The sequence below is a fragment of the Oxyura jamaicensis genome, chromosome 23, assembly GCF_011077185.1.
Source record: "Oxyura jamaicensis isolate SHBP4307 breed ruddy duck chromosome 23, BPBGC_Ojam_1.0, whole genome shotgun sequence".
NCBI classification, from domain to species: Eukaryota; Metazoa; Chordata; class Aves; order Anseriformes; family Anatidae; genus Oxyura; species Oxyura jamaicensis.
Window position 1 is genome coordinate 6,610,039 of NC_048915.1, and position 13,356 is coordinate 6,623,394.

Genomic DNA, 13,356 nt, shown 5'->3' on the forward strand with positions numbered 1-13,356 from the left:
CCTCCCGCCTGTAAATAGCCAAGAACAGAGCTCCAGGTACCAGGTGCTTCTCACACATGAAGCTGCTCAGAACCATGCTGTGCTACCTGCACAGCACCAGCCAGCGAGACGATAGCTCGGTGACTCATGCAGGCCCTTTGGCAGGGGTTTCCAGTTTTCTCAGTGGAAATGAGACTCAGTTCCCACAGTTGATGTACCAAGCCCCTGCCCAGCATTGATACTTTTCCCCTCCCTCTACGTTTGCCTTTTTATTTGAATGCTTCGGGAGTGGAAGGTGGCTCCAAACCAGGCCTGGGATCTAAGCACGGGAATCCCAACTCCAGGGACAAATCAAGATTGCAGAGCCAACTTCTTCCTTTTCTCTGTAAATAGTCAGATTCAACAGCTGCCTTCTCAGTGTATTGCGGGAAAGTCAGCTCCTGCCAAAATTCTGAGATGGAGAAAGGCAGGATGACCACTGCTGTGTGCCAGTTCTGGCCATCTCTAAACATCCCCTGTACCAGGGTGCCATGACTGGTTGAGTAAGGATGGGTACAGAACAGAAGTGAAAAACAATTAAAATTTGCAGTATGCTTGGATGATTCCAAATATGACCAGCCTGAGCACTAATCTGTCTTGAACTGTGGTCCTTCCTGGATTAAAATCCTGACTCTTTTGCCCTCACAGCCACTCAGCAATGCATTTGCCAAGCACTCAGAGCCTTCTGGAAGAGAGAAAAAGTGAAGCTAAGAGAAGCTGGCTGAGACTGTGGGTCATGTTTGTTCATTTAATCTGAAGGTGGCTGCCCTGAAGACTCTTAGCTGGGTCGGTTGTTTGCAACCCAAACTTGTCACTGCGTAAAAACTGGTAGAACTAGATAAAGACAACAGGAATTGTCCTATAGCCCCGTGGGCTACAACAGGTAATAACCTGGCCTGGCTCTGTTAAAAAGACATACAAGCATTGGGTCATATTGTTCAGTGGTACTGGGACCCAGCAGGGCCAGCCAGCTTCCCAGACACCCTGCAGATTGTTGGTGTTCGCCTAACTGGAAAACAGTGTTGGGAAGGGTCAGTGTGGGGTTTGTCTCTCTCGCACGCTTCAGAAAACTGAACTTTTTTTTTTTTTTTTTTTTTTTTTTTTTTTACTTTTCCTCATTACTGCTGTGACAATAGCACTACAAAGTGACTTTTCATGGCCACTGTTATGCTATGTGTTATACAAACAGCAAAAGGGCTGTCCTGCCAGACTTAGGCTTGCAGCCCAGGCAAGTTCTGGTTCAGTTTTTTGTTCTGGCTTCTCGAGAAAAAGGATCTAGGAGGCAGGAGCCTCACTGGGTAGTACTGTCTGGTCTGGATATCAAAGGTTTATAAAAACGTATATGGCGCAAGTATTTTCCTGGAAAAGCACCTGAAGCAGCCACATCTCCCTTTGGAGAACAGCTCACTTTAACTTGCTTCAGGCTGCTTCTGTTTACTGCATATTAATTGCTGAAGTATTTTAATAACACTTGGTCAAGCACAGCTGAAATTTCTGGCACATCACAGGACAACTGGGAAGGGTATTTGACAGCTGTCAGTGGGAAAAGCCATGTATCCCTAGGGATAAGAGTCCTTGCTTTGAGGTTACTTCCATGTTACATGGAAAAGAAGCCAGACTGGGAACAAGGAGTGCAAAATGACTTATCCAAGGTCACACTACAGATTGGTGGTGGAGGGTGGAATAGGACCAGCAGGGTGGCATGTCACAGGGCTGCACCACACCTCGGGCTGCTCCTCCAGATGCAGAACCAGCCAGCTCCCGCACAGCAGCGGCATCTGAGGGCAAGCGCTGGAGACCTGGTGAGTGATCTTGTCCTCGGTCATCAAGCTGCTGATCTATTGCTGATGAAATGCAGCTAATCACAGCTTGCCCATGGATGTTTAAAGAGGATTTAACAATCCAAACACAAATGCAACCCTGTTGCCCTAGAGAGGGTGTAGCTGTGAGCAGAATTTGGCCCTCTCTTTTAAACTTTGCAGTTTGTCTTGACTGCTTCATGCTTTATTTTTAGAGCATCATAAAGAGCTTTTGTTCCAAGGTATATTTAACAGGGGAGTGGAAGGGAAGTGGGAGGGTTTTATGCACAGAGAATGTATCTCTTGGTCTCCTTCTTCTAACCCACCCCCTCACCAGATAGTCTTGGAGGGTGGGGTATAAATGAAAAAAAAAAAAAAAAAAGAAAAAATAATTAAAAATACTGAAATCATAGTCAAAGGGATTTTCTAGGCCTCCAGGCCTGGAGGTCTCTCAGGCGCCATGAAGCACACATTATCAGAAGAACACGATGGTGCTCAAGAGGAAGGCAGGGGCCAGGCAAGGGTGGTCCCAGATGGCAGGAGATGGCAGGTGCCCGTCCCTGCCTCCCCCTGGGAACTGACTCCTCTCCTGGTGCCGTCCTCCTCTGCCAGCAGTGGGGTAACCCTGGCTGGGAGGCAGCTGGGGGGGGGGGGTCCCTCTGTGGGAATGGTGGTGATAACATTTCACCTGGCCTCAGGGAAGTACCTGATGATAAAGCCCAGCCAGTGTTGCTGCACAGACAGATGTGTGGGGCCGCACAGTGCTGATGCAAAGGGGACATTTTTGGTGTGAGCCATTTTAACAAGGCGCCGTAACTCCTGGAGGCTGGGAGAGCGCCTTGGTGCTGTGGGTAGGTGCATAGCTAATTGCATAAAAAATAAGACTGCATACGATAATGAGCACGCATGTGCCTAGCTGGCAAAGTTTCCCTGTCTACCATTGCAGTACGCTCCTGGCAGGAAAAAGATGAGATTCTGGGTTAGTGGCAGCAAAGGAAAGGAGAAACTTAACACTTAAAAACAGAGGCAGGAAAACTAAGAGAGACAGTTGCAGCTGTCCTTTTGGAGCCCTGGTGAATTTGTTCAAAGGAGAATCTGTGCTTCTGTCCCTTCTGCCAGTCCATCCCAGCTTCCCAAGGAACCTTGTGGCTTCTCCAGCAGACTCCAGCAATGTCAGATAGGGCAAGTAGCCTCAGTACGCCCAGACTGCTCCTGCTTGCCACCGCTTCCATCTGAGCCATGGCAAGAGAGCTGCAAGTGCAGCAGGGGTGGGCTTACAGCCCCCAAGGCAGGAGCAGGACTCCCCAGCTCTTTCATCAGCTGGTTATAGGGCTTAGCTTCAGGATCCTGCAGACATCTGGTGATTTCATTCTCCTCCTGTCCCCCTGTCACAGAGCAGCAGACTGCATCATCTGTGCTGTTATTCAAAAAGCAGAATCTGAACGCCTGAAAATTTCCATCTGGACATGGATTTGACCTAGTCATGGTGGTGCTGAGGCCCACAGGTCACCTTTAACTAAGGCAAAGCATGTCAGCTTTGTCAGACACATTTCTCCCTTTCTTCTTTGACACAGTTTTTTTCTTAGCAAGGTCAGAATCCCATGCCCTGCCATCCCCTGCCTGGTCTGGCTCACCTGAGTTTTCCCCTCCTTCACTTTTGTTGCTGGAATCTGGTAAATCTCTCTAAAAGGCTTGAAGAAACTTGGAGGTCTCCTAAGGGGATGTTGCTCCTCTTTGCACTACCCAGAGCCAGTGGAATACTCTCTGTCTGGATCCAGGTAAAGGACAAGTACCCAGGACTACAGCTCCAATTGTCATGAACTTGCCAAGGTTTTTGATTCTGGCTTTGATTGGCTTTGATTCTGATGGTCGGCTCTCATTCAGCTGTCCTTTGGGTATTGCACTACTCCCTGTTGAAGGCTTTGGCAACCAGTGCTCTCCACACCTTTGGCTTTCATTCCCAGAAAGTGGGCTCTGGTCGTTCCCTGTCTGCCTGGGTGGTGCAGCAGGGCTGGGGCCCACAGCACACCCCAGTAGCACCAGGGTCCATCTGGTTACACGCGGAGCTGGTGTAAGGCCAGGAGCCATATAGGTGTGCTTGAAGGGTGTTGTACCCAAATTATTATGCTCTCTCCACGTCTGCCTGTGCAGACATGCCTTACGCCTGCCTGAGCGGGCTGGGAAGGTCATTTGCCACCAAGCTGGGGGAGCTGAAGACTTACAAGCTTTCTCCTCTCCTCTATTCATCTGATGGTGCTGGGCACTATGTGGGACAGATTCAGTGAGACAGAGTGATGGGGGATGAGAATGAGTGGTGGAAGCCTTTCCTTTTCCCTTTGTTTTAAGGCTTGTATCAACTTGTCTCGTAAAATCTTCTCCTGCCTTCCAAATCGAGTCAACGTGAGTCACCCGCTGGGCCCATCCTTTGCCTCCTCATTGCAACACGGATGACAGAAACTGTCCAACAGGAGCGCTTGAATCCATGATGAGTTTTGTTCTATTGCATAAATATTTTCGCCCTTTTCAGGTGAGTTGCTCCAGAGTTATTGCCTGGGTGGTATTCCTGCAGACAGTTCACAAACGGTGTGTGTCCGGGCTCCTCTCTGCGATGTTCCTGTCCGAGCCGTGAAGGCAGGACTATGTGTGGGTGCTACGGAAAAGGGTTCTCCCACAAACCTGCTCTGTACATATCCACTGTAATGGAAAAGATCCCCTGAGTCAGTGGCTTCCCTGCATGTCTTGGCAGTCTGTTTTCTTAAAATTGTTTTTTAAGGGAAAAAAAAACACAAACCTCCATAGACTTCTTGGAGTGAGTTGCTAAGAGAAGGTGAGAAAAGCAAAGAGAAGTTTAGTCTGTAGGTACAATTACCCTTTAGGAATGAGAGGAAACAAAGAGGCTTTTCTTCTTCCTTAATTTATTCCTGTATATATATGTATGCATTTTTGTCTCTATATTTATATATAAAGAAACAGCAAAGGACAAATCAGCCCCCAGATTCCTAAAAATAACAGCTCTTTGGCACTGCAGCACATGGAACATGTCCACCAAACTGAAACTAATTATCACAGAGGTGAATAACTGAATCCACTCCTTTCTTTATCACATCTTCTTTCCCTTGGGGGCTTTTCCCTCCTTCCCCGCCCTCCTCCAGCCTTGTGGACCGGCACGCAGAGGGTTACGGGCTGCACCTGTCTAGGTGTACCTGTCCCACGGCACCTGTGCCTGCAGCCAATCCGCACTGCGCTGCCAGCCTACCTGTCAGCAAAATACCTGCACGCGAAACCTCAACATAAATCAAACACTGTGCTTCACAGACAATGTCTGTATTTAGCAGGTACTAGCAGAGAGAAGTCATCAGAATTTACCATCTGCAAAGATCTGGAAACGTGGGGAAATATGTCTAACGAACTTGAGTAAGTAGAGGTTGTTTTATTTACCTGGTCCCCCTGTGTGTAGGCTGAGTGCTTTTTCTCAGGCTTGGTTAAGGACTTTAGGTCTGAATGAATTGGACTCCTTCGGTTAATCTGTCTGTCCAGCTCTTTGCAAATGGAAGTATAAAAATGGATGGAAACTTTTTTCAGGCTTTCTCTTCCTCACTAACCTGTTGCTGCTCTTAAGAGAAATTGCTTCAGATTGTTATTATTTAAGAGAGTTTTTTTTTTTTTAAAAAAAAATCATGATCCTGTTTTTATTTTTTATTTTTCCCAGACTAAAACTTGACACATTTGGTTTTTGTCTAGAGGCAACTCAGTTCTGCCTCAGTCCAACAAAATCTAACATATGCTACAGTGATCCTATGTTGTTGTTTTTTGTAGAAAATACCTTCCAAAGTATTTACCAGTTTTGGATGAATTTCTAGTGTTTTGTTTTGTTTTGTTTTTTTTGGGGGGAGGTAAGGGCATAAGAGAGGGAAGTATGTTAAAGTAAATGAATTCACATTATTCTATCAAATAATAGGTAGAATTGTTACAAACTGTAACTGATTATATTCATTTTTATTTATTTATTTATTTATTTTGAAATCAAGGAAAAGCATTTAACATTTTGTTGATCCTGTATAACTCTTCCCTCTTGGGACCTCCAAAATATTTTGGACTTTAGATACCGATGGTTATGCATTTGCCTATCATGCCTTGCACCTCTGGAATAAAAGCAAAGGAATGTCGTAATAGGATGACATGATGTGCTAAAGGCTGGTGGTATATTGAACTATGATATAGAAAATTAGTGAATGCTGATGTCAATCTAGTCTTAGAAAGCTATCTAGAAATGTAGCCCTGTATTAAGACATTTCTTGATGTATTTCATAATAAAATGTATTAAAAATATACATACAGATATGGGTATATCTGGGTACAGATACAGTGCTTCAGAAGGTTTATTTTGAAAGAAAAGCACATATCTGTATGTGTTTACAAGCCTGACGGAGGTGTTGTGACAGCTAATCTCTTAATAACTGAGAGCCCTGAAAAGGTGTAGCACTGATTATTATTTTATGTAAATACTGGGATCTATATGCTTGGATCGATTAAGAATCAGTGACTTAAATTTTCACCTTTGAACTCTTTGGGTAATTTATAGTTGGTGTTTTTTAAACTTAGAGTCAGGCCATGTGGTTTACTCTCAAAATGCTGAAGAGTGTTTCTGTGTGTACACAGAGCATTGCAGAATTAGACTGATGTATTACTAATTACGGACTGGGGCATTATGTTACCTGATGAATTACATGGTTGCTTGACTCTTCTCTTTCTAACGGACTTTTAACCCCTGTGCCTTTCACATGGGAAAGGGGGAACTGATGGGAGTAGCATCCCTTTTGTGATTCAGATCTCAGTGCCAGAGACTGATAAAGATGCAGAGGTTGCTATCTGCTTGCAATCCTTAGCACAGATCTGCCTGGAGCTTTGGTTAAGTCCATAGGTAAAAGGCTCTGCAATGTTATTCGAGATTGAGCCCGCAGACACATTCAGAGATCTCTGAAAACCCCACTTTAGTTCACTAGTCCACAGATGGGGAAAATTTGTCTGGGCCCTGCAGACAGGTGGGCCCTTCAGACAGTGTGTGCTGGTGCTGTACTGTGGGGCAGGTATGTACGAGCTCTCCCAGAAAGGAATTGGGAGCACAAAGGTCCTGGAGGGCCTCACTGCAAAGCTCTGCTGACTGGGGAGCAGCAGCAGGAGAAAAGGGAGCAGGGAGCCTCACAGTGCCAAAGTCCCAGCCGCCAAATTTGGGCCGCTTTTGGATGCTGTGCCTCGGTGGGCAGGAAGCATCAGGGGGAAGACGAGTGCTGTAAAGAGCTGCTGGGCCATTGGGCTGGCGCAGTTGTTGTACACCTCTGGACAATACTTGGGCCAAAGTCATACAGGGGCAGCTTTGTGTACACCAGTGGAAGGAAAGGGCTCTAGGGACAGTTTCAGAGGATCTGATAAGGGCAGAAGTGCCTGTCTGTCCATCTCACAGAGATGAGGCTCTTTTATGCTGCCCCCACAACAAGCTGAGCTGTGCATGTGCCCAGATGTAGCCATCTGTCAGGTACCTGTGGTATCCCTGTGGACTAGTGCTGTCACCCAAAATGACAGGGAGAACCATCTCTCATCTCTCTCTTTGCAACTTTAATTTCACAGAAAGGACTGGGAAGAGACTATAATGGCATGAGAGAACGAGATGTTTTGCCTATTATAAAATATTCTAACTGATAATTTCCATAGTCTTCTATATTGAACTTATGTCTAATGCTGCAATGCGTGGGCTTGAAGGAGTTAACCAGGAGTTACTCCCAGTTGTGGTTTTGTGGTCGAAACCATGATTGCCAGAAGCAAATTTTTGTCATGCATAAGGTGTGTTATTAAAAGTTGAGTTATGCTCCTGGTGAATGAAAAGTTAAAGACCTTTTATAAAATCCTGGCAGTAAAGCACACAAGGGATAACCGTGCTGAAGCAATATACACTTTCAAGGGAGATGTGTTTTTTCTCTTTCTTTCTTTCTTTCTTTCTTTCTTTCTTTCTTTCTTTCTTTCTTTAATTATATAAAGAGAAAGAGAGATCTGTAAATTAAAGAAACAACAACCAAATAGCTGCTATGCAATTCAAAACAAAGAAGTAAAAGCCTTCTGAATAAACTCTAGACTCAAAGCAGAGATAAATCAACATTTACATAGTATCTCTGCTTTGATGCTTTGGGTCACATTTTCAATTGATTGGTACACCAGTATAATTGCAATGAAATTTGTAGAACAAAGACAGTTACAGTGATGGGGATCTGCTCCCACTTGTCCAGTCTGGCGTTCGAGTTGTTGATCAGTGCAAGGTGTTTTTCCGGAAATGCACTTACACGGACCTTGCACCTGCAAGCACTTTGGTTCAGCTGACTGGCAGAGACCACTCCTGATCTGTGCCTTGGATCTTTCTGTAGTGTGTTCAAGGATGGTGAAGGCAACAGCCAAAAAGTCCATTAACCAAGAACTGAGTTAACATCTGATTATGTTCTGGCTGAAACTCTGTTGCTAATACCCAAGTTTCAAAGGCTCAGAAGATAAGAAAATGTGATGGCTTGTTTGTTGTTATTCCTCTAGGTGTTACGTTTTTCTGGCTGGTGGCTGTGGTTATGGGTGAGAGTAGCAGGGTGTTAGACACCGTGAAACATCTGATTCCAAAGTGGTCCTTGTCCCCAAAGTGTTCATAAGCAGAAGTATTCAGAGGAAAGGGGCAGGGGTCATTTAGCAAGATACTTGGCTCCCAGGTGCCAGCCAGTTTTTGTTTCTTCTCTTTATTCTGTCTTTGCCAAGCATCCGAGCTGTGACGCTTGCTTTCAAGAAATGCATTGTTTAATGGGCTTATACCTAGAATGGAATGAATCATCCTTGTTTGGCAAAAACATTGTGCAAAACACATCATGAAGTTTTTTGATTAAATAGCAAAGTGAAAGGTTTGGCCTTGGGGACATATGTTCAGAGGATACTCTTGTGGCCAAACACATTACAGGAGATCTTGCCATCTGAGTGAGAACTGGCCAGCCTGAAAAGTCCCTCCAGGATGGTAAGAAAGGGAAAAGCAAACAGAGAGAGCCGACCTGGGCTGCCTCTCGCCAGGTCTGCAGATAGACCACAGTGCAGCTGAAGAAGGTACATCTGCTGCCAGACATCGGGGAAGGAGATTCTAGTGAGCAGGGGAGTGAGGTGCATCAGGTGAAGTTTGTGGCACTTCTCCTGCCCTGACACACACTTCCTGTATCCTCTTGGGCAACTCACTGGAGAACTCATCTCACCCACATTCAGCCAGCTGCAGTTCAGGTGCCAAGTCTGTTAGCTGACTGAGTTTGCAGTCAGCAGGAAGAGACCAGCACACCCTAGCCTAAAATGGGTGGACTGAACTGTTTTGTTGGCTCTCAGAACATGTAGGAGGCCTGAGACTCAACATGTAACTCTGAAATAGCAAATTTTTGGTGAGCTTAATATTAGCCTCTGATCTTACTGCATTCTGAAGTGAGTGTTGAGCATCAGACAGGAAAATGTAACTCCAGAAGACAGCCCCATTATTTAGTGTGTAACTGCAGGATCCTCTGAGAGGATGTGATGAGGGAAGTACAGAAGCTTGAGTAAAACTGGGCTCTGTTCTCTGTCAGGGACCCTAGGTCCTGCTACAGTACAATTAACCCATAATTGTTTACTACATTAAAACCTGATTACCTGTAGAGCAGGAGAAAACTAACTTTGTCTCAAAAATTTGCATGTTACTTTATTGCTACCATTTTTTTTTTTTTTTTCATCCAAGTCTTGTAAAGCTGTGATTTGTATTTATTTATTATTTCTTAAAAGTCCTGTCTCTTGGAGTGAGGTGAACAGATGAGAATTAAAAAGTAAAATAGCCAATAGCTAGGTTTTTGGTTGTTTAAGGAAATCCGTAAGCACTGAAAACAAAAGCAATAACTGGAAGCACCTAATTCTCCAATTTATGAAGCCCTTCTTGTCATGTGTAAGCCTTCTCACAGCGTTGGTAAGGACTGGGAGCTTCAATACAGTGTGTGCATGTGTGTTAGGTGTTGGTGGAGGGGAAGGTTTGTGTTCATGAATACATGTACACACAAGGTGCCTCCTTATCTGTCTACAGGGAAAATAAGAGAGTAGAAGTTTAGAGCAGTATTTCAGACATGCCAGGTGACAGCAGATGTTCACTCGGAGGCACTTGTTCAGGGCCTGTTTGTTGTGTTCTCCCTTTGAAGGCAGATCACCCTGAAACTCGGGCGCCTCAAAACTGATGCATCTGACATCACAAAGCAGCTTCTGAAAAAAAGTAGTTGCAATTCCTGAACTGCAAACTGATTCTGTGCTGTAATTTGTTATGTTAGGCAGGAAAGGCACTAAAACACGAATCATTGGTGAAATATGATTGTGTGGGTGGATAGCTCAAGGATGATGTTATCAGGTAAAACAATACCAGCTGGTGTCCCCCCAGCATCATTCAACACTGAATCGTCAGTGTTCAGGCTCGTTCAGGCTAGCAGGGCAGGAACCAGTCCAGTGCTTGTGAGGTTTATAGCAGAGATTCAGGTCTAGTTCTGTTCCTTCACCTTCACCGAGCATCCTTGAACAAGTCATTTTTAATGTCAATTCCTGTTCCTCTGTTCTCCTCCTGTGATAATAAATAGCTCCAAAAGCATGGAGTTAGGCTGGTGAAAAATGGAAGAACTCTGAGCTTGGATCTAGGGCTTATGGTTTGTTCCCTGAAAGTCACTCAGGCATACCGGCCCCTTGAAGGTTTGTCTGTGGGCTCAGGCTGCAAACCGTTCCAAGTGGCTTTGGCTCCACGGACAAGCTGGGGAGGGGGCTGCATCCCAGAGCCGGACAGGGCTCTTGGCCTCTGGTGTCTGCCCACAGGACACAGCACCTTCCCTCTGTCCCACTGTCTGTGGGTGAAACAGAGCCGAGGGATGGCTAGGAGACATCTGGCTGTGGTGCCAGGCTCATTGCTGCACTGCCCCAAGGCTGATCGTGCAGGTGAAATACCTCTGAAGAAATCCAGTGGCCCAGGGCAAATTTTCACCCAGTTGCCAGTGAGAGTTGCCAGTGAGTTTCCTGAGATTTGAGGTCTGCTAGGCCTTTCACACCTGTGAATTGACACTGTACTGTACTTGGCATCTAGGTGACATTTTTCATCATTAGTCTCTGTGTTTCTTTCTCTGTTTTTCTTTCCTGTCTCTGTCTCTCTCTGGATTTTTGCCTGACTGTGACAGTACACATGCAGATAGTTGTACGGCTGCATTTTGTGAAGATAGTAAAAATCAGAATATAACTCAGAAGTTTGGATTTTGAAACTAGGCTATTCTATGGGATGTTGTTCTTCCTTTGCAAGTGAGCCTGATTTACAGGATAACATCTCTGACCTGAGAAAGCAGGCAAGGTAAATGCTGCTGCTTTTGTCCTGCTCTCCTAGGTGTAGTAGGGATCTACTGATGAGAGACTCTTGGGGAGCATTAGGGTTATCTCATTAGGGAGGTGAATGCAATGCACAAAACCAGGGCTAATAATAGCCCCTGTGTGCGTGTGCGTGGCCTGGGATATCTCTGAAGTCCTGTGGGCCAGGGTCTCTGTTCTGCAGCTTGGAATTCCTGCTGCTGGTTACCATGGATTCCTGGTTGCTTTGACAACTTGATGTTTCCCTGTAGCCATCAGCATCTGGCATGGCCAATATTTAGGTTGCAACCTAATCAGTTATGGGGAGAGAACAAAGACAAGCAACACAAAGCTTAAAGGCCAGCAAAACCACCCACTGAAACATAACAAAAGGCAAAAGGAATACAAGTGTTTCTTTCCTGCTTGGCTGATCTCCCCACCTGGACCCTTTGGGCATATTCTCCAGTTTCAGCATAACCTTGAGTGTTTATTCATAATCAGGAGGCCACTGTTATGGTAGACTTGACAGATAAATTGGGGAAACATGGACTGGGCAGGATGGAGTGGAGAAAGGAGGCTGGTATCACCTTGTGTCAAATTCTAAACTGTTTAGAAACAAATAGACTGCTCCCTTCCCAAAATCATGCCCTGCTTTGCACATGACCCCGAGGCCCCAGAGGGGAGTCTGTGCACACAAGAAGGGAGGCCGCTGGGCCCATGTGTTTGTGTTTCACCAGCCGATCCGTGCTTTGTCTGTGCTGCTGTACCAAGGGAACTGCCTGTCAAAGGAACGTTTGTTTTGCCAAACAGAGCAGACAGTTTGCAGAGAACAAACATGGTGTAACCACATGGAAGAAGCATTGCAGGGAGTGATGAAAGTAAAGTTCACATGTGTTTGGATCTGGATTTGGATTCAGATCTTTCCTGTATCTCTACTTCACAGAGATTGCTAATGCTGAGTTGGAGGTAGGGTATAGAAGCAAACTGACATGATGGTATGCTATAGCTGCATAAACTGAAGTGCATCTAATGTCAAAAAGGTGCCTCTAAATGTGCCATCATATCTGCTGATCTCCTCACATCACCCTCTTCAGGTACTGGCTAGCCCTGTTGACCCTTTGGAATAGGGTCAGAGCAGTCTGCTCTGGAAAAGTAAGGTGGGATGGAGTCTGTGTTGGGGCTCATCTGCAGAACTGCCCCAGCTGCAGGGTTCTATCTGAGACAATAGTTGGCTCTACACAAATTAATTTCAGTGACTATTAGGTATCATATGAACTCATATGAAGGAAACAAAATGGAATAAATGGGATGCCCATAATGTCAGCTTGGTCCAGGTCCCCAGCTAGGTGTATCAGTGCAAGCTCACTGGGACCGATGTAGTTGCCAGAGCATGTCTGTGTTGGCTGGGCTGTTGGCCCCTTGGCTTTCAGGGGCTTTTCCAGTCCCTTCTTTTTGCTGGAGTTTGCTGCTTCTGTAATGGGAGTAGCATAAGGCAACGTGCCCACATTTTAGGTCTCCTCCAGTTTAGTGCATGCATTGGGGCTTTAGGAAAGTGCCTTTACTTTAATTTAACAGGTTTCAGGTAGGGTGGGTTTTCTGTTGTGCCACGTCTGCTACAGGGGCAATTTCTCCTAGCAAAGGCATGAGGTGGGCAGGGATAAAGTATCAACGTCTGCAAGCCACGGCAACACAGCAAAGCCAGAAGTCACATGTGGAAATAAGATGTAGGATCCTAGGGCACCTTTCAAACTTGTATTCTTCATAAGATGGACACAGCTGCGAGTGGTTGTGATCCTGAGCTCCGACACCCATCTTCCTCTGCCTCCAAAGTGTAGACCGGGTGATAAAATCCTAAAGCAGCAGCAGCTCATGCTTATGGTGGTTGTGCCACGCCGGACGGACAAAGCAGGGAGGCAGCATGGAGTTGCAGAACAAGGAGTGCCTTGGTTGAGAGCTTAGGTGAGGGAGAAGAAAGCTCCAAATCATTTTTCTTGGTAATACCTGTGCTTTTTTAAGCTCCTGAATGCTTTGTTGCTACATCCTACCATGGTGCGTTTATCTATGTTGATTACAAGTGATAGGAGTGTAGTCTCACCCTGAGAGCAAGCTCTGTTGCTGCCTATTCTTCCTTGAGAAGATTGGATTGAGA

The 13,356-nt window shown here is 45.6% G+C and overlaps 1 protein-coding gene across 3 annotated transcripts in view; it reads left to right on the forward strand.

The window, feature by feature from the left end:
• Positions 1 to 5,037: 5,037 nt before the first annotated feature.
• GRHL3 (grainyhead like transcription factor 3) overlaps positions 5,038 to 13,356 on the forward strand; it is a 29,184-nt gene continuing 20,865 nt past the window's right edge. Inside the window, exon 1 of one of the 3 annotated variants that reach the window (XM_035345319.1) lies at positions 5,038 to 5,231. In XM_035345319.1, the coding sequence (XP_035201210.1) occupies positions 5,215 to 5,231 (17 nt within the window). In that variant the 5' untranslated portion in view covers positions 5,038 to 5,214. Of the gene's footprint in view, positions 5,232 to 13,088; positions 13,202 to 13,356 lie in introns of those variants that run through there. The other 2 variants (XM_035345320.1, XM_035345321.1) reach the window with 2 other exon arrangements.